Below are 18,365 nucleotides of genomic sequence, written 5' to 3' on the forward strand. Positions count from 1 at the left end.
GCTGCGTCCTCCCAGCCAGTCGTGCCGTAGCCCTGGAGGGAGACCGCGGCCGGGAGCCTCTGCCAGGACCCAGGTCAGTTCGCGGGTGCTGCTGTCGCCTCATAGGGACTGCGGGAACACGCTCGGTCTAACCTTGTGCCCTCCCCAGCCCTCAGCCGGGAGAGGCAGGATTAAGCACGGGGATGTGTCCTTTCTTGGCCAGACTTTCCCAGCAAAGGAAGTCCTCTACTTCTCTGACCAGAAGACTTCCTTGAACCGTGACCTTTTTGTATTTCCATCTTGGTAGAGGAAGAAAGATCAACCCGGCCGGGTGCCCGTCCGCCTGTCCTGGGGATGACGGGCCCCGCTTGAGGAAGTGCTTTCCCGTCTTAGCCTAACCCGCTTCTGGAAACCTTTTATAAACCACAGGCCCTCACGGGTCTCACGAAACCACTGCTCTTTTATTAACTGTCCACAACTGATTTTATGACAGTTTTTCCACCTTGTTAATTTTGAAAGAATTTGGATAATTTATTAAGTCACTACTTCATAGCACTCCATACTATTTCAGCTTTCATGCCTTCACGTTTTAACCATGCAGTTAATTAAAAGTGTATCTTAGGTTAATTTGTAAGTAACTTCTCTGAGTTGCGCTCTCTACCGGTATTTGTTGACTACTCTCGAACGCATCAATTTTGAGCACTGTTAGACGGATCTGCACCGCCACTTCTTAACTAAAAAAAGCAAGAGTTTCATTTTAAAAAGAGCTTTCCTGGAAATGACTCTGACCGACTGAGGCCAAATGTAAAGTTGGCCTTTTTCTTTTTTTTTTTTTTTTTAACGTTTATTTATTTTTGAGACAGAGAGAGACAGAGCATGAACGGGGGAGGGTCAGAGAGAGAGGGAGACACAGAATCCGAAACAGGCTCCAGGCTCTGAGCTGTCAGCACAGAGCCCGACCCAGGGCTCGAACTCACGGACCACGAGATCATGACCCGAGCCGAAGTCGGCCGCTCAACCGACTGAGCCACCCAGGCGCCCCAAAGTTGGCCTTTTTAAGAAAACCCACGAGTTCTCACTCCGCCTGCAGGGTCTCCCGGCGGCTTCTCCGGGTGGTGGTGTTAGCGTGCGGTGCGCTCACGGAGGAACGGTTCCCTAGCCATTTGTCCGAGCGTTCGCGCCTCTTAACTGCCCCTGGTTGTGTGGGGTTGTTTCCGCCCGTGTGCGGAGCCACTTCGTTGAACTCAGAACTTTCCGCGTGTGTCACACAGGCGTCTCCTCACCTGAAGGACTGTGAGCCACGAAGGGCCCCTCAGAGGTCCCCCCGCGACCTGGCCGTGCGGACGGGAACCAGGAGTGCTCTGGGGTGTCCCCACCTCCACCGCCCACGTGCCCACCCTGGGTCTGAGCAGCCTGGTCCGCCCCCAGCCTTCATGCCAGCAGCTTCCGGAAGGCGGTACTGCCGTGTCCTGGGCGTTGTGGGGTCTTCCTGAGCTAACTGACACCACCTCCCTCTGTAGCAGGTGAGCGTCTCACCTGGGCCCCGTGTCTCTGCTCACACTAGACCCCAGAGGCCTAGGGAAATGCACTTCCCCAGATGGAGGGAGGCCTTTACAACGCCCCCCCCCGCCCCCGCTCTCGGTTCTGCCCGGCTCTGCGCACCGGTGTTAGATACGATATCCCACTGTGCCACGGGGCGGGTTTTCTTTGGAGATCTTCTTTCTGTCACGGGGAGGCCACATAGCAGCGTTCACGGTTAAAGCAGGAAAAACTGGTCCCGAGCGTTCAAGGCGGGAGAGCTGGCGCCGTGCCATTGTTCTGCCCACCTGTCCGCCTACCGTGTCCGCTCCCGGTCAGCAGGGCGAGGCCCCCTCCCCGGCCTGTCTTCCCCACCGCGCCGCTCTCTGCTCTCGCTGGTTCTGTGAGCGTGGCCAGGGAAGCTGGGGGAGGGGGGATGAGCGGAGAGGCAGCACAGAGGACACAGAGGACACCTGGGTGGTGGTCACTCCGCGCCAGCAGCGCGTGGCACATAGAGCCGGTCTCTGAGGGTGCGTCTCGGGAGGAGACGGTCACCGCCCTGGAGTGCGCCTTCTCTGGGAGCGGCCGGAGCAGCGCTGGCGACCGCGCAGCGGCCGGGAAGGGGGGACGCGGCAGGAGGGCCCCGTCTGAGGGAGTCTCCCGGCCCCCAGGTGCACCCGGCCTTCCGGTGGGCGCGGACATGGCGGCGCTCAGGCAGCTGGCACTCCTGCTCTGGAAGAACTACACGGTGCAGGTGGGTGTGCGGGGCGCTCCGGGCGCCGGGCCCCGGGAGGGGCGGCCCGGGGAGGCCGCCGTGACCCCCACTGCCGCGCCCTCCCTTCCTCTTCCAGAAGCGCAGAGTGCTGGTCACCGTCCTGGAGCTCTTCCTGCCCCTGCTGTTCTCTGGGATCCTGATCTGGCTCCGCTTGAAGATCCAGTCGGAAAACGTGCCCAACGCCACCATCTACGCTGGCCAGTCCATCCGGGAGCTGCCCCTGTTCTTCAGCTTCCCCCCTCCCGGCGACGCCTGGGAACTGGCCTACATCCCGTCCCACAGCGACGCCGTGAAGACCATCACAGAGACGGCGCGGAGGACGTTGGTCATCAACATGAGAGGTGAGGTGTCCCCTGGATCCCGTCGCATCTGGCCGTGGGGCTCGGGCCCGGGCGAGCGGCCCCGGCCGGCGGCCAGACCAGCATCGCCCCTCGTTGGCGGGTCACTCGTCGTAGAGTGGGGACCAGACTTGCGAGGGCAGAGTGGAGCCCCGTGTGCGCCCGCTGCAGCAGCACGGGCTCTGGAACCGCTCCCGATTACTCGTGGTGGGAACAGCCGTCCACGCCCCGGGAAGCCTCTTGCGTTACAGGGGCAAGGTGTGCCGTGAGTGTGCGGTGCTGGGGCCTTTTCTGGGTTGTGGTTCTGGGAGGACAGCGCTAGCAGAAGGCATCAGGAAGCCTGCCGAGGGACACTCCCAGTACGCGTGCCTGTCGCCTTCCCTCTCTCTGCTTCCAGTGTGAAAAGCGTGATCCCTTTCCCGCCTCTCGATTTAGGCAATGGAACCTCGGGGGGAGGTCCTTGGCCCTTCCTGGGTGATGACCGGGAAGCCCTTCGTGTGGAGCAGGGTCTGGTGACGGAGAAACCGTGTGACGCATTACGTTAGCATCCACTCACATCTTCCCGATCCCACACGCAGCCTCCCCGCTCGGGGTCAGTCTCCGAGATGGGGTGGGGGGGAGGCCAGGGGAGGGGCACCAGTGCCCTCGGCCGCCGGTGTCTCTGCCCAAAACGAAAGCCTCCCTGACCCCTGAGGACAGGCGGACAAAGCCCAAAGGAAACCTGTACCTGTGCAGTGTTTGATCTGAACGTGACCCGGAGCAGCCAGAGTGCGGAGTGGGACGGGCGCTCGGGCAGCTCATGGCTTTCCCACAGCTCGGGGCTTCCGCTCGGAGAAGGACTTTGAGGACTACGTCAGGTACGACAACCGCTCCTCCAACGTGCTGGCCGCCATAGTGTTCGAGCACACCTTCAACCACAGCAGGGAGCCCCTGCCGCTGGCGGTGAGGACCCCGCCCCACAAAGCCCCGCTCTCCCTCCCCCAAAACAAGCCTGGCCTGCAAAGGGGCTCTGCCAGCCTGGGAGGTGATACCTGGCCTTGCTGCGGGGCCAGCGTCACTGTCACGGGCCCCTCGGAGGGCGCCCGGTGCCGTGCTAGCCTGGCAGGCTGCATGGTGGAGGAAGCCTGAAGGAGGCAGTGCACTGCAGATTCTCATCCCCCCACGTCTCCAGGCCTCTGTGCACAGATGGGGCAGGTGGGAAAGGAGCAGACACCTGGGACCTGCCCACCCCGGCATTAGAATTTCAGCTATCTATTTAAACAAACAAAAGGAAGTCCTTTGCCCGTCTGATGGCATTAAGACCCGGTTAATTAAGACTGTCCAGTTCCCCGAGCATTATTTCTGCGGCCCTCCGCCGATTATCAGGGACACCTCAGGTGCAGAGTTCCTGTAGGTAGATAGCGAGACGGCGAGAACACTGTGGGGGCTCGGCTGCGGGGCCCCTGTCGCCGCCCTGGGCAGGACCACTCGCTCTGACGCTCCAGGACCCTGTGTCATTGGTGAGGGGCAGGAGAGGTGGTGACTTCACGGCACCGAGCCCCCTGATGGGTCTCTGGTTTGACGCGGATGTGTGCCTCTTTGCCTGTCAATCAGAGCAAGTGGCTTTATCTTTGGTCCCACAGGTGAGATACCACTTACGGTTCAGTTACACACGAAGAAATTACATGTGGACCCGAACAGGCTCCTTTTTCCTGAAAGAGACCGAAGGATGGCACACCACTTCCCTTTTCCCACTGTTCCCAAACCCAGGACCAAGGGAACCCGCGTCCCCCGATGGCGGAGAACCTGGTGAGAACCTCGGGCAGCGGCTGGATCCCTCACTGGGCCACTGCCTGGTGATCGCGGGGGTCCCACCTTGCCTTTCTTTGCAGAAATACTCCTAAAGGAGCGTTTGATCTTCTTCTGCGTAGAAGGAGGGAAACTTCTAGGAAAACTGGGTTCTGAAAGGTTAAAATACTCAGGATGGCAAAGGCCGTCTCTCTGGTTCCCAGGGGGCACATGCTCTCGAAGGAAACCTCTGCGTTTCGGTCAGTTTGCATCCGATCTGTGGGCTTGGTTTCACACCTCCCTTCTCTCCCTGGCTTCCACTGTGTCCAGGCTAATGGGCTTTGGAAGCCGTGTGGTCCTTGAGTAATTGTCCAGGGTTAAATTGCATCCGTGGGGCGCTTGCAGAAACTGGATCTTGGCCAGTTGTACCCTGTCTTTGCGTGTGTTGGTCTGTCCCGTGTGAGCTTGGTGGGCAGTCGACCTGTTGGTCTCCTCGCAAGCACGGTTGTGTTCTAGAATGGAGTGGAGCCAGGGCTAAGCGAGGAGTAGCTGGGACCCATCCGTGGGTTCCAGGAGGCAGCCAGGGTGTTGCAGAGAACACAGGATCCCACGGCCTGTAGGAGGCAGAGCGTGTTCGGGACTTTGGTGGAAAGACCCAGGAATGTCTCTAAACGATGCACCAGGGGGTAGCCACACCCACTGCCTGGGCCAGGACTGTTCTATTTGTGGGGACACTTTCCTGAGGTTGGAAGCAACAGGAGAAAGACCAGCAAACTGCACCAGGTACAAACGTGAAATTTGACAAAAAAGGAAAAGACGTAACACCAATTACTCTGTTTTGTGTTTTTTTCTCTTCCGAGATTTTATTTAGCTTCAAGTTAGTTAACATGTAGTGTAGTGTTGATTTCAGGAGTAGAACCCAGTGATTCATCTCTTACATACGACACCCAGTGCCCATCCCAGCAAGTGCCGTCTTCAGTGCCCATCACCCATTTAGCCCCTCCCCCCCCCACTTCCCTCCAGCAACCCCAGTTCGTTTTCTGTATTTAAGAGTCTCATATGCTTTGGCTCCCTCTCTGTTTTTATCTTATTTTATTTTTCCTTCTCTTCCCCTATGTTCATCTGTTTAGTTTTTTATTTTCTTTTTAAAATTTTTTTAATGTTTTTATTTATTTTTGAAGGAGAAAGAGAGACAGAGCATGAGAGGGGGAGGAACAGAGAGAGAGGGAGACACAGAATTCGAAGCAGGCTCCAGGCTCTAAGCTGTCAGCCCAGAGCCCATCGCGGGGCTCGAACTCACGAACTGCGAGATCATGACCTGAGCTGAAGTCGGAGGCTTAACCGACTGAGCCACCCAGACGCCCCATCTAGTTTTTTAAATGCCACGTATGAGTGAAATTGTATTTGTCTCTCTCTGACTTATTTTGTTTCGCATAATACCCTCTGGCTCCATCCACGTCATCGCAGATGGCAAGTTTTCCTTCTTTTTCATAGCTGAGTAATATTCTAGCGTGTATATATGTGTATCACACACAACATCTCTTTTATCCGTTTGTCAGTCCATAGACATTTGGGCTCTTTCCATACTTTGGCTCTTGTCGATAGCGCTGCTATAAACATTGGGGTGCATGTGTCCCTTCGAAACAGCACACCTGTATCCCTTGGATAAATGCCTAGTAGTGCCATTGCTGGGTCATAGGGTAATTCTGGTTTTAATTTTTGAGGAACCTCCACACTGTTTTCCAGAGCAGCTGCACCAGTTTGCCTTCCCACCAGCAGTGCAAGGGGGTTCCCCTTTCTCCGCATCCTGGCCAACATCTGTTGTCCCCTGAGTTGTTAACGTGAGCCATTCTGACAGGTGTAAGGTGGTATCTCATTGTGGTTTTGATTTGTATTTCCCTGATGATGAGTGATGTTGAGTTTTTTTTTTTTTTTTTTTTTTTTTTGAGAAATGTCTGTTCGTGTCCTTTACCCATTCCTTCACTGGATTATTGGTTTTGTTGGGTGTTGAGTTTGATATGTTATTTATAGATTTTGGATACCAGCCCTTTATCTGATATGTCATTTACAGATGTCTTCTCTTATTCCATCAGTTGCCTTTTAGTTTTGTTGTTTCCTTCATTATGCAGAAGCTTTTTAACTTGAGCAAGTCCCAAGCGTCCATTTTTGCTTTGCCTTAGAGACATGTATAATAAGAAGTTGCTCCCTCTGAGGCCACAGAGGTTGCTGCTTGCATTCTCCTCGAGGATTCTGATGGCTTCACTTAGGTCTTTCATCCATTTAGAGTTTAGTTTTGCGTCTGCTGTAAGAAAGTGGTCCGGGTTCATTCTTCTGCCTGTCGCTGTCCAGTTTTCCCATCCCCACGTGCTGAAGAGACTGTCTTTTCCATTGGATATTCTTTCCTGCTTTGTCGAAGATGAGTTGGCCATACATTTGTGGGTCCATTTCTGGGTTCTCTATTCTGTTCCATCGATATGTGTGTCTGCTTTTGTGCTGGTACATACATACAACACCAGTGTTAAAAGCAAGTAGGAGCCTGGGGAAAACATTTCAGCAAATGACAGGGGTCCACATATTTTTATGTTAAGGACTCATTAGTCCACACCAGTTACAAGGACACAAAGACCCCTGAGGTGTGGAAGGGACGCGGGCCTGGCACCCAGCACGCCCTCAGCGTCCCCGGCCTGGGCTCCGCCCCGGCCCCGTGTCCACACCTCAGACCCGCCGAGCCCCTGATGGGAATTCAGCCTCTGGAATAGTCAGAAAGGAGGAAGGGTGCACACGTGCAAAGGTGTTCGCCACGGTCACAGACCTGCGGGCGGCGGGAGACGATGGGGGACAGGGTGGCGCCTCCATTCCTCGGAGCGCTGAGCAGCCCCAGAAGTTGTGGTGACAAAGACGAGGTGACAGGACAGGCCTCACGAGCAGCAGTGTGATGTGAGAAGACCAGTGTCCCGGGGCCCTGTCCCTCCCCCGCCTCAGTGGCTCCACGTGTCCAACGGAGACACGGCCGGCCGCTCTGCAGGTGGGTTGTGAAGAGCCGAACCCCCATCCAGCACCACGGCGGGTGTCGGTAACTGCTGCCGCAGCCCCCGAAGTCTCAAACCCAAGGGCGACGCGGTACCCGCCGTGCTGGGCTCTTTTCTCCGCTTTGCCTTAGGGGCTGGCTGCAGGCTGCTGGCATTTCCGTGTTCCAGGACGCTGGGTCGTGTTGTAAACGTCACTCTACTTTTTGAATGAGGGTGCCCCTCTCTGTCCTCGGGGACTCGGGCTGCCTCGTGCTCCCCTGTGGGTGTGCCCACCTCTTCTTTAGGTGCCGTTCTGCCGGGCCCGGCTCGGGACTGGAGCTCCCTGTCCCGAGCCTGCCGCTCTTCCCAGGCCCTTCACTGGAAGAATTTATGACCGCCCACGCGGAGGGGGCCGGAAAGGGCCAGCACGGAGAGCCACAACGCCCTAAGGCCTTCGGGCTGTGACTCCGCCTGCCTTTGTGGTGCTAGCTTGGAGGGTGGGGGGATGGAATGGAAGCTGCCAGTCAGCGGGCCTCACGACAGCAGCTGGTTACGCCGGATTGTCTGGGTGGACCTGATGCAGTCACGGGGTCCTTCGAAGTGGGCGCGGGAGGCAGGCGGGAGGGTCAGAGAGATGCCGCCCGGCTGGCGCTGGGGGTGGGTCAGGGGCCACGGGCTGGAGCTGAGGGCGGCTCCTACAAGCTAGAAGACCGGGGACACCGTAGGAGCGTGAGGTGGTGTCGCTCCGGGGCCGCGTTCACCAGGGAGACCCCGGCACAGCTCAGGGCACGCGGCTCCGTGAGCCGCGCCCGCGATGCGGCCCTTCTGACGCGAGCCCACCCATGTGCGGGACGTGCTGTGCTCCGCACCCAGGGTACATCCGAGAAGGCTTCCTGGCCGTGCAGCACGCGGTGGACCGGGCCATCATGCAGTACCACGCAAACGCCTCCACGCACCAGCTGTTTGAGAAGCTCACCGTCATCGCCAAGAGGTTCCCTTACCCGCCTTTCATCTCGGACCCGTTCCTCGTCGCCATGCAATATCAGCTCCCCCTGCTGCTTGTGCTGAGTCTCACCTACAGCTCCCTCACCGTCATCCGGGCCGTCGTGCAGGAGAAGGAGAGGAGGCTGAAGGTACCCTGCCCCACGCGGCCCCGCGCCATCCAGGCGGGGCGTGGGCCGAACGCCCACCGTGGTGCCGGTGACCCCCGGGTTTCTGTGAAATCAAGCCCACTACATCCAGATCTTTCACACCCGACAGAGCACCGCATTTTGCATATGGCGTGCTAAGGTCTGAAACGTTGGAAAGACCACGGTTTGGATGTGCTGGGTCAGTAAGACACGGCTTTGAAACTGATTGCACTGCTTTCTCTTCACTTTTTGGCTGTGGCTACTATAAAATTCTAAGTTGTTGTTGGTTTTTTTTAAGTTTATTTTTGAGAGAGAGACAGACAGACAGACAGACAGAATCCCAGGCAGGCTCCATGCTGACAGTGCAGAGCCTGATGCAGGGCTCGAACTCACGAGCCTCGAGACCAAGACCTGACAGAAATCAAGAGTCAGACGCTTAACTGACCTAGCCCCCCAGGCACCCACTAAAACTCTAAATTATATACACACACATCCCGTTTCTGCTGCGCAGAGCCACTCTAGAGAGAAACAGCCTCCACGGAGGGCCCGTTCACTCTGCACAGATCGGGGACAGCTGTGGGTGTGGACCGCCAGGCTCACTGGGATGGGGCTTAAGGAAAGCGTCGCCGCAAAGAACGTCCCTGCCTTAGTCGGGTACAGTTATGTGCTAGCGTCACCTGTAAACTCATCCCAGGGACGCGCCCAAAGTGACCCAGACGCCGTGTGAAGTCCTTCCTCTGGCGGTGTCTGCAGGGCCGGTGAATTGATATTTAGCGTATTCTCAGTGACTCCACATCTGCGATCGCTGGGGCCTGTAAGCCGCGCGGGCAGGCGGCCGGGAGAGGGTTCGGGGGTGCCGTCTGCTGGGGCACCGGAAATAGCAGCAGCGAAGTGAGGCGATGACGCGGTTGGCGGCAGACGTGAAATGGCTCACGAACCAACGCTGGTGCCCACACGCGTGGGGAGAGGGAGGAGGAGGGCAGGGATGCCGGCACAACGGGACCCGCGAGAGTCCCCCGGTGGCCCGGCGTGGCACGCGCATGCGCCCGGAGGCACGGGCCGCAGGCCAGGGTGCGGGGGTGTCAGTGCGGCCCTCTCCCCAGGAGTACATGCGCATGATGGGGCTCAGCAGCTGGCTGCACTGGAGCGCCTGGTTCCTCCTCTTCTTCCTCTTCCTTTTCGTGGCCGTGTCCTTCGTGACCCTGCTCTTCTGCATCAAGGTGAGTGTGGCCTCGCCAGGAGCCTGGCGGTCGGGCGGACGGGAGAGGCCGCCGCGGCACCCCAGGCGACCCCGGCCTCGGCTTGGCCTCCGGGGTGGGGGGGTGAGGGGGGAAGGACGGCGCGCGCGGCCCTTCTCCCACCCTGTCCACTCTCGTTGGAGGCCGGGAACGTTTAAGGTCTTCCTGGTTTTGTCCCCACCTTCCCCACCGCGGCCTGCCCGGGTGACCGTGGACGCCCGCCACGCAGGTAAGGAAGGGCGTGGCGGTGCTCGCTCACAGCGACCCCTCGCTGGTGCTGGTTTTCCTGCTGTGCTTTGCCGCCGCCTCCGTCTCCTTCAGCTTCATGGTCAGCGCCTTCTTCAGCAGAGGTGAGCCGTCCTGCCCTGGGCCCGCAGGGGCCCCAGCGAAACCCTGCCGTGTCCCCCCCCACCCTCCCCCCGGAGTCAGAGCAGCCACGGCTGGGGGGGGGGGGGGGTTGCGCTCTGTGCCTTCATTCAGACCCTGTCCTCGGGACGTCGGGCACGCGCCTGATTCCAGCCCTTTCTTCTCTGGCCGCCAGCGTGTCCTAACCTTGCTCTCCCGCCCGAGTCGTGTCCAATAGCCGTGGAAAGCTGTCCGCGCCGGGCGTGTTCCCGCGGCCGCGCACGTCGCCCGGCAGTCCCGGGTGGTGTCTCTTCCTTTACCTGCGCTTTGGTCTGAGGACTGGTGTCTTTTTTTCAGCTCCACAAAATCCCGCTCACACGTTGACCCGGTTTTGGGTTCCGTGATCACCGTCCCTGCCTCTCGCGTTGTCCTCGTCTCTTTTTTTCCTTTCCTGTCGGGGCAACATGCACGTAACGGGCAGTTTACCACCACAACCATTTTTGCACGCACAGTCGAGTGGGCTCCACGCTGTGTCGTAACCGTCCCCACCACCCACCCCGGAGTTTTTCCGTCTCCCCAGACTGAAGCTCTGTCCCCCGTACACCGACTCTCCGTCCCTCCCCGGCCCTGGCGCCCACCATCCACCTTCCGTCTCTGCGGTGGCGGGAACTCGCGTGAGCGGGATCACACCTACTTCTCGTTTTGTGCCTGATTCTCTCACTGCACGAACCACCCTGGGGTTCATCCACGTCACAGCGGGTTCGGGATTCCCTTCCCCTGTAAGGCTGAGTGACGTTCTGTCGTGTGGATGGGCCACTTGGCTCATCCACCCGTCACCGCACACGCGGGTGCTTCCATGGTCCAGCGCTTGTCAATCGTGCAGCCGTGACCATGCGTGTGCAGGCACCTCTCCGAGACCCGCCTCCAGCCCTTGGGGCCGTGGACCCAGAAGCGGGAGTTGCGGGTCCTCCGCTGACTCTCTGTTTAGTTGTTTGGAGAACTGCCAGACTTTTCCACAGCGACCGCGCCGCTCTCCCTTCCCGCCCGTGGCACACGCTTTCCCCGCACCTCGCCAGCACTCGTCATTTTCTGATTCGGGGGGTGGTTTTTTTAAAAGTTTATTTATTTATTTTGAGAGAGGTCAGGGGAGGGGCAGAGACAGAATCTCCACACTGAGCATGGAGCCCCATGTGGGGCTCGATCCCAAGACCCCGGAATCATGACCTGAACCCAAATCAAAAGTCAGATGCTCAACCGACTGAGCCGCTCGGGTGCCCTGGGGGTGTTTTGGTAGAAGCCATGCTGGTGGGTGTGGGGAGGGTGTCTGGAGGGAAAGCTTGTGTGCACCTGTTTGAGCTGTCGGCTAAACTAGCCACTGTTTTCAAGGGACACTGTGTTTGCTGGGAAGAATGACCATCAGACTATGATTACTCCCCTTGGATATTTGGCACTTTCTCAAATGGCAGCTGGCTTTTAAGGAAAATAACTGACAGTATCTGACGTCCATTGAATTTTTAAAATTCTTTTTAATATTTATTTTTGAGAGAGAGACAGACCACAACACAAGCGGGGGAGGGGCAGAGAGAGAGGGACACACAGACTCTGAAGCGGGCTCCAGGTTCCAAGCTGTCAGCACAGACAAGGGGCTCGAACCCAGGAACGGGGAGATCATGACCTGATCCCAAGTTGGAAGCTTAACCGACTGAACTACCCAGGCGCCCCTGATGTCAATTGTAAAATTCAAGCTTTCAAGCCAAAATAGGATTTTACATACTTGAATCTAACACCGTGCGCGTGACGACGCGCTTGATCTCTTAGGAGGTTGGTGTCCATGTTACCGGTAAGATTTTTTTCTGTATGTCACATAATAAAATGTATCTATTTACATTTAAAAGATCCACGTAGCTCAACAAGCAATATTTTCCTCACGACCCACGTATCACATTACAAAATCACGCACGAGTCACAGCCCCTTCAGAGTGCAGGACAGACAGGTAGATTTTCACATAACAGAGCACGAAAAGTTCTTTGGTCAGTTTGAGTCCACGTGGCACGTGGCCTTTGAGAAACGACCGCCTGAGTAGCGCTGTCTCGGAGAAGAATGTCCAGAAATATCGAGAAGGCTGTTAAAATTCCTCCTCTTTTTCCAACTACTTATCTGGGTGAACGGGGAGCAGATGCGAGAATCCAGCTCTAACCTCTTAAATCAGACATTACAGAGGTTCGCAAAAGCATAACCTTTCTCACTAAATTGTGGGAAATCTAGTCGATTGTTGTAAAAATACTGTTAGCTTAGAGTGGGTTCAATATTCTTAAAAGTCTCTAGGCTCAGTCAGCGGGGCCTCTGGCTCTTGATTTGGCTACTCCTGGAGGGGAGGGGAGGGGAGAGGAGAGGCTTGTCTGTTTGGCGTGTGCCAGGCTCCCTGGTGAGTGGGATGCCTGGTGGGAAGCGGGGTCGCGCCGGGGGGCTGGGGGGTCCGGTGTGCACGGTCAAGGTGCCGTCTGCAGCAGAGGGCTGGGGAAGTCGGCCTGGGGGTCACGTTCCCCACGGCACCCGTGCCCGGACGAGAGGAGAGGCCGTGGGTGGCGCCTGGGGTCCTCAGTCCTGCGCTGCAGCCCGTGTTCGGCACACCTGTCTTCTCTCCATCCATAGCCAACATGGCAGCAGCCATAGGGGGCTTCCTGTACTTCTTCACGTACACCCCCTACTTCTTCGTTGCCCCCCGATACAACTGGATGACCCTCAGCCAGAAGCTCCTGTCCTGCCTCCTGTCCAATGTCGCCATGGCGATGGGGGCCCAGCTCATGGGGAAATTTGAAGCGAAAGGTGAGTATTTTCCTTCTGGCGAGCTGCCCTCGCCGACTGAGTTACTAAGAGAGCCTGACCAGGGGTGGCTCCGGCTCCGAGCAGGGCACCCCAGCGAGCCGGGGGTGGGACAGAAGGTGCTCAGTCACGGGGAGCCTCACGTCCCAGCAGGCGGGAGGCGGGGCAGGAGCCCTGAAGCCCAGAAGACAGAGCGTTAACGTGTCCTGCGCTGCGTGGCCACCACTCGTGGGGGGCAGTGCGGCCTCAAGGTCCTGCCGGTGGGGGGGGGGGGGGGGGGGGCCCCCGGGGGGGGCGTCGCCCCCCGCCCCCGCCCCAAAGGCCAAGGGGGAGGGGGGGGGGGGGGGGAGACAACCCCCTGCTGTCGGTCAAGTGGCAGAACCAGAACCAGCCCCTCCCTACGCAGTAAGGGGGGATGAGGGCACGGACACCTGAGAGTGAATCAAGTCACAGGCCAGAGCTGTTGTCCCGAGTGTTGTGAAGTTTCCTGATCTTGTAAACGTCACGGGTTGAACAAAGCGCATCACTGTGCTGACTTTGGCACCTGGGCTGCCTTCCGCTCAGGTTTCCGGAAAGGGTGGAGAGGGTCTGGTTGAACCCTGAAAGCCACCCGCTGGGGCGTGCCACCAGGGCTCCCCAGGGCTCCCCAGGCGCTCAGGACCTTGGAGGGAGCTGTCCCTGCCCCTGTGCTGAGAGGAGGCGGGAGGGGGACCACGAGCTTCTGCGTGGCCGCCCTGTGCCGGCGTCCGTCCCCGAGCGCGTGCCGCTGCTCTGGCCTCCTCTCTCAGGGGGTGAAGTGCAGTCTCCCGTCCTGGGACTGACCTGTGCCCCTGCGGTGCCGGCCCTGTGCACCCCGGGTCTCTGTCTCAGGCTGCCTGGTCTCACTTCCCGCAGTCCTGGCTCTTGTGGCTTCCTGGCGGGGGTCTGTGGGAGGAGAGACCCCATGGCACCTCCACGTGGCCTTGTCTTTAGAAATGTTTTCTTCCTTGGCAGGGTCTTCTGACACTTTGGCTTTTATTTATTTATTTTTAACGTTTATTTTTGAGAGAGAGAGAGGGAGACAGGATCCGAAGCAGGCTCCACGCTGGCAGCATTTAGCCCCCTGTGAGGCTTGAACTCAGGAACCATGAGATCATGAACAAGCAAAACTCAGATGCTCCGTCACTTGAGCCACCCAGGTGCCCCTGACGCTTTGGCTTTTAAATAGCTGTGTTTCTGGAGCACCTGGGTGGCTCAGTTGGTTAAGCGTGTGGCTTCAGCTCGGGTCGTGATCTCGCCATCCATGAGCTGGAGCTGTCTGTGCTGACAGCTCAGAAGCTGGAGCCTGCCTCAGATTCTGTGTCTCCGTTTCTCTCTGCCCCTCCCCCCACTTGTGCTGTTTCCATCATTCTGAAAATACTCATTCTAAAAATCTGTGTTTCTGCGTTTAGTAGTATGTGATAAATGTACACTTGTTTATTTATTTTTGAGAGAGAGAATAGGCAAGCACGGGGGAGGGGTAGAGAGGGAGAGAGACAGAGAGAGAGAGAGAGAGAGAGAGAGAGAGAGAGAACCAAGCAGACTGCACTGTCAGCTCAGGGCCTGATGCAGGGCTCAGTCTCACAGACTGTGAGATCATGACCTGAACTGAAATCAAGAGTCAGACAGTTAACCGACTGGGCCACCCAGGTGCCTCTGACAGTGCATTTTATTTATTTATTTTTTAATTTTTTTTTTTAACGTTTATTTATTTTTGAGACAGAGAGAGACAGAGCATGAACGGGGGAGGGTCAGAGAGAGAGGGAGACACAGAATCCGAAACGGGCTCCGGGCTCTGAGCCGTCAGCACAGAGCCCGATGCGGGGCTCGAACTCACGGACCGCGAGATCATGACCTGAGCCGAAGTCGGACGCTTAACCGACTGAGCCACCCAGGCGCCCCTGACAGTGCATTTTAAAAGTCTAAATTTATGGGGGCGCTTGGGTAGCTCAGTCGGTTGAACGTCCGACTTCGGCTCAGGTCATGATCTCGCAGTCAGTGAGTTCGAGCCCCGCATCGGGCTCTGTGCTGACGGCTCAGAGCCCGGAGCCTGCTTCGGATTCTGTGTCTCCCTCTGTCTCTCTGCCCCTCCCCCACTTGTGCTGTCTCTCTCTATCTCTCAAAAATAAATTTTTAAAAAAATGTAAAGAAAAAATTTTAATAAAAAAAAAAGTCTACATTTATGGGGCACCTGGGTGGCTCAGTCGGTTAAGCATCCGACTCTTTTTTTTCTTTCAATGTTTGTTTATTTTTGAGGGGAGGGGAGGGGGAGAGAGAGGGAGACACAGAATTTGAAGCAGGCTCCAGGCTCCGAGCTATCAGCCCGACGCAGGGCTCGAACTCACAGAGTGCAAGATATGACATGAGCCGAAGTCGGACACTCAACTGACTGAGCCACCCAGGCACCCCGTGTCTGATTCTTGATTTCAGCTCAGGTCATGATCTTACGACTCATGAGTTCCAGCCCCGCCCTGGGCTCTGTGCTGACAGCGTGGAGTCTGCTTGGGATTCTGTCTGCCCCTACCCCACTCACACTCTGTCTGTGTCTCAAAAATAAGTAAACAAACACTTAAAAATAAACAAATAAGATGCACTGCGCCTTGCAGGGTTCAGACACTTTGTTTTAAAGCCATTAACAAAGAAGAGTATAACTATACAGCCACTCTTGTTCTCAATGTTCTACACTGAATTTACTTATGCTCGAGTTTTTTTTTTTTAATGTTTATTTATTTTTGAGAGAGAGAGAGCACGAGAGGAGATGGGAGGAGATGGCAAAGAGAGGGAGACAGAATCCGAAGCAGGCTCTAGGCTCTGAGCTGTCAGCACAGAGCCCGATGCGGGGCTCGAACTCACTGACTGTGGGATCATGACCTGAGCCCGAAGTCAGACGTTCAACCACCTGAGCCACCCAGGCACCCTGATGCTGAATTTACTTAAACACGCAAACTTCTAATTGCTTGAGAATGAACAGTGATCAAAGCCAGAGCATAGCCATTTCCGCGAGGGGCCCTGGGGCCAATCCCCAAGCACCGTTTGGGCTGTTGTCGGCAAAGCCACAGAAGACAAAACCCTACGAGCGCCGCTAAGGAGAGTTTGTGTGTGAGTCAGGTCCTCCCGGTTTCTGAAAAGACTCGGATTGAATGCCCGCTATTCCAGAGCTGGCCTTCCCCCAGACCGTGCATGTGTACACGTGTGTCTGCGTGTGTGCGGACGTGGACGTGGACGGATGTGCACGTAGGTCGTAAATCAAACCTGAGCCTCCCTCGTCAGTCCACAGGCTCTTGCTGGTTCTGTAACTTTCCGATTTTGTGGCTCGCTGTTGTCTAGAGCCTCGAGGAAAGTCGCAGGTGTGCCGTAAAAGCGGGAAGGGAGAAGTCGCGCTGGCTTGGCGGGGACCTGCGCGCACGTGCCGCTGGGGCCGAGGGGCCGTTTCAGGCCCCCGTCCCGGTGTCTTCCAGGCGTGGGTGTCCAGTGGCGAAACCTCCTGAGTCCCGTCAACGTGGACGATGACTTCTCCTTTGGGCAAGTGCTGGGCATGCTACTGCTGGACTCCGTGCTCTATGGCCTGGTGACCTGGTACGTGGAGGCCGTGTTCCCGGGGCAGTTCGGCGTGCCCCAGCCCTGGTACTTCTTCGTCACGGTGAGTGCTGGCGGCCCTCTTCCGCACGGGGGCAGGGGTGTCCCCCGCACACGCCCCGGGCCCCTCCGGTCCCTGGCGCTCAACGCCTCGTCAGGCATGTCCCGCGTGCAGTCAGGGAGCCGTGTGTCCCAAAGCCCTGAGACCCCCTACTGGCCAAGATGAGCCCTGCAGTCCAGGATCTGGAAAGGGCTCGCCCTGGCCCTGCAGCGCGGGACCAGCACACGCCCACCCCCGGCCTCACGTCAAACAAATATCCCACTGGTTCCTCCGCCTACAAAGTAACACAGCCTCCAGCCTCTTGGAAAAATGATCGCGTTGCTGGGATTCCCGGCACAGTCCCACCGCCCAGAGACGCGCCGTGCTGACCCCTTGGTGTGCAATGGTTCAGACTGTTCTGAGCACGTACCCTCCGGCAGCCTGAGTCTGTGTGTGCGTGACATACGCGCACTTGCTTTTATGAAAAGGGGATCGTGTTATCCAAGTCTCGAAACTTGTTTGGGGTAGTTTTTTTGTTCATTTAAGTTTATTTTACTTTGAGAGAGAGACTGTGTGTGTATGTGTGGGAGGGGCAGAGAGAGAGAGAGAAAGAGAGAGAGAATCCCAAGCAGGCTCTGCACTGTCAGCTCAGAACCCAACACGTGGCTCGAACTCAAACCACAAGATCATGACCTGAGCCAAAACCAAGAGTCAGACACTTAACTGACTGAGCCACCCAGGCACCCTGAAACTTTTTTTTTTTAACCTAACTTAGCTATCTTAAATACAAATGTGTGTGAATCTGTGTATAAATATACTTTTAGATACCTGTGCATAATTATAAGTTTTGTTTTCCTCTTTGAATTAAGTATCTGCATTTTCATGAATCACCTTCGTTTTTGAGCACAGCACCGGGTGGGGCCACCACCATGTGGTCCGTCAGTCCCTGCTGCTGGCGGGTGAGCTGCCACCTGAGTGTCCCCTCTCTGGTTCCACACATACTCACCATGAAGACACTGGAGTGTTTCATCACATCTAAGGTGCCCCTGATCCATAGGGGCACTGTCACTTTCTCACCAAGACAAATGGTGACAGTTAACTGTAGCACTCTGCGATCTGTGACACATTCTGATTTCAGAGCCCTGTAAAACGTGAGAAGTGTGTCCCTTAAGACCAACAGGCTGGGGACACCCGGGTGGCTCAGTCACTTAAGCATCCGACTCCTGATTTTGGCTCAGGTCATGATCTCACAGTTTGTGGGTTCGAGCCCCACCTTGGGCTCTGCACTGACAGCTTAGAGCCTGTTTGAGATTCTTTGTCTCCCTCTCTCTCTCACTCTGCCCTTCATGCTTGTGCACATGCGTGCACTCTCTCTTTCCCTCTCTCTCAAACAACAACAACAAACATTTAAAAAAAGACCAACAGGCCGTGGTGTGCTAGAACCATTCCAGGCATGGGAAGTACCAAGAACGGAGATGGGGGTGCCCCTGTGGGGCTTAGCTGGGGACGGCTCTCCCAGGGCCCGGTTCTTCCCTTTCCTGTGACCCTCCCCACACCCGTGTGTCATCTGTGCCCATGGACCACCCAAGGGCAGGGGTTCTGCGTGGCCTGTGGCTGTATTCTTAACGCATTCTTGGTATTGTTACGGCTAGACAGAGGGCAGGGTTCCTTGTCTAGACTGAGTGCATGGTTTTTTATCTAGACAGAAGGCAGGGGTCATTGTCTAGATGGAAGGTGGGGGTCATTGTCTAGATAGAAGGCGGGGGTCGTTGTCTAGACAGAGGGCAGGAGTTGTCTAGACAGATGGTG

General features: G+C 56.8%; 1 protein-coding gene across 2 annotated transcripts; it reads left to right on the forward strand.

Annotated features, from left to right (window-relative positions):
• Positions 1-18,336, forward strand: LOC125916740 (phospholipid-transporting ATPase ABCA3-like). 2 transcript variants are annotated; one of them, XM_049623044.1, is made up of 11 exons: positions 1-73; positions 1,251-1,502; positions 2,169-2,251; positions 2,349-2,613; positions 3,425-3,552; positions 4,233-4,398; positions 8,259-8,518; positions 9,619-9,735; positions 9,983-10,103; positions 12,752-12,925; positions 16,399-18,336. In XM_049623044.1, the coding sequence occupies exons 3-11, from the start codon at positions 2,198-2,200 to the stop codon at positions 16,740-16,742; spliced, it is 1,629 nt and encodes a 542-aa protein (XP_049479001.1). In that variant the 5' UTR covers positions 1-73; positions 1,251-1,502; positions 2,169-2,197; the 3' UTR covers positions 16,743-18,336. The 2 variants fall into 2 exon arrangements, with proteins under 2 accessions (XP_049479001.1, XP_049479000.1); XM_049623043.1 differs by lacking the exon at positions 1-73 and having other exon boundaries at positions 1,171-1,502.
• The last annotated feature ends 29 nt before the right edge of the window (positions 18,337-18,365 follow it).

Source organism: Panthera uncia, unplaced genomic scaffold (genome assembly GCF_023721935.1).
Source record: "Panthera uncia isolate 11264 unplaced genomic scaffold, Puncia_PCG_1.0 HiC_scaffold_1065, whole genome shotgun sequence".
Lineage (NCBI taxonomy): Eukaryota > Metazoa > Chordata > Mammalia > Carnivora > Felidae > Panthera > Panthera uncia.

Excerpts from the sequence above, each read along its gene's own strand:
- LOC125916740 (XM_049623044.1), top strand. The coding sequence starts at position 2,198 with ATGGCGGCGCTCAGGCAGCTGGCACTCCTGCTCTGGAAGAACTACACG. Across the intron at positions 2,252-2,348 it reads GGAAGAACTACACGGTGCAG|AAGCGCAGAGTGCTGGTCAC; the intron begins GTGGGTGTGCGG and ends TTCCTCTTCCAG. Across the intron at positions 10,104-12,751 it reads CAGCGCCTTCTTCAGCAGAG|CCAACATGGCAGCAGCCATA; the intron begins GTGAGCCGTCCT and ends CTCCATCCATAG.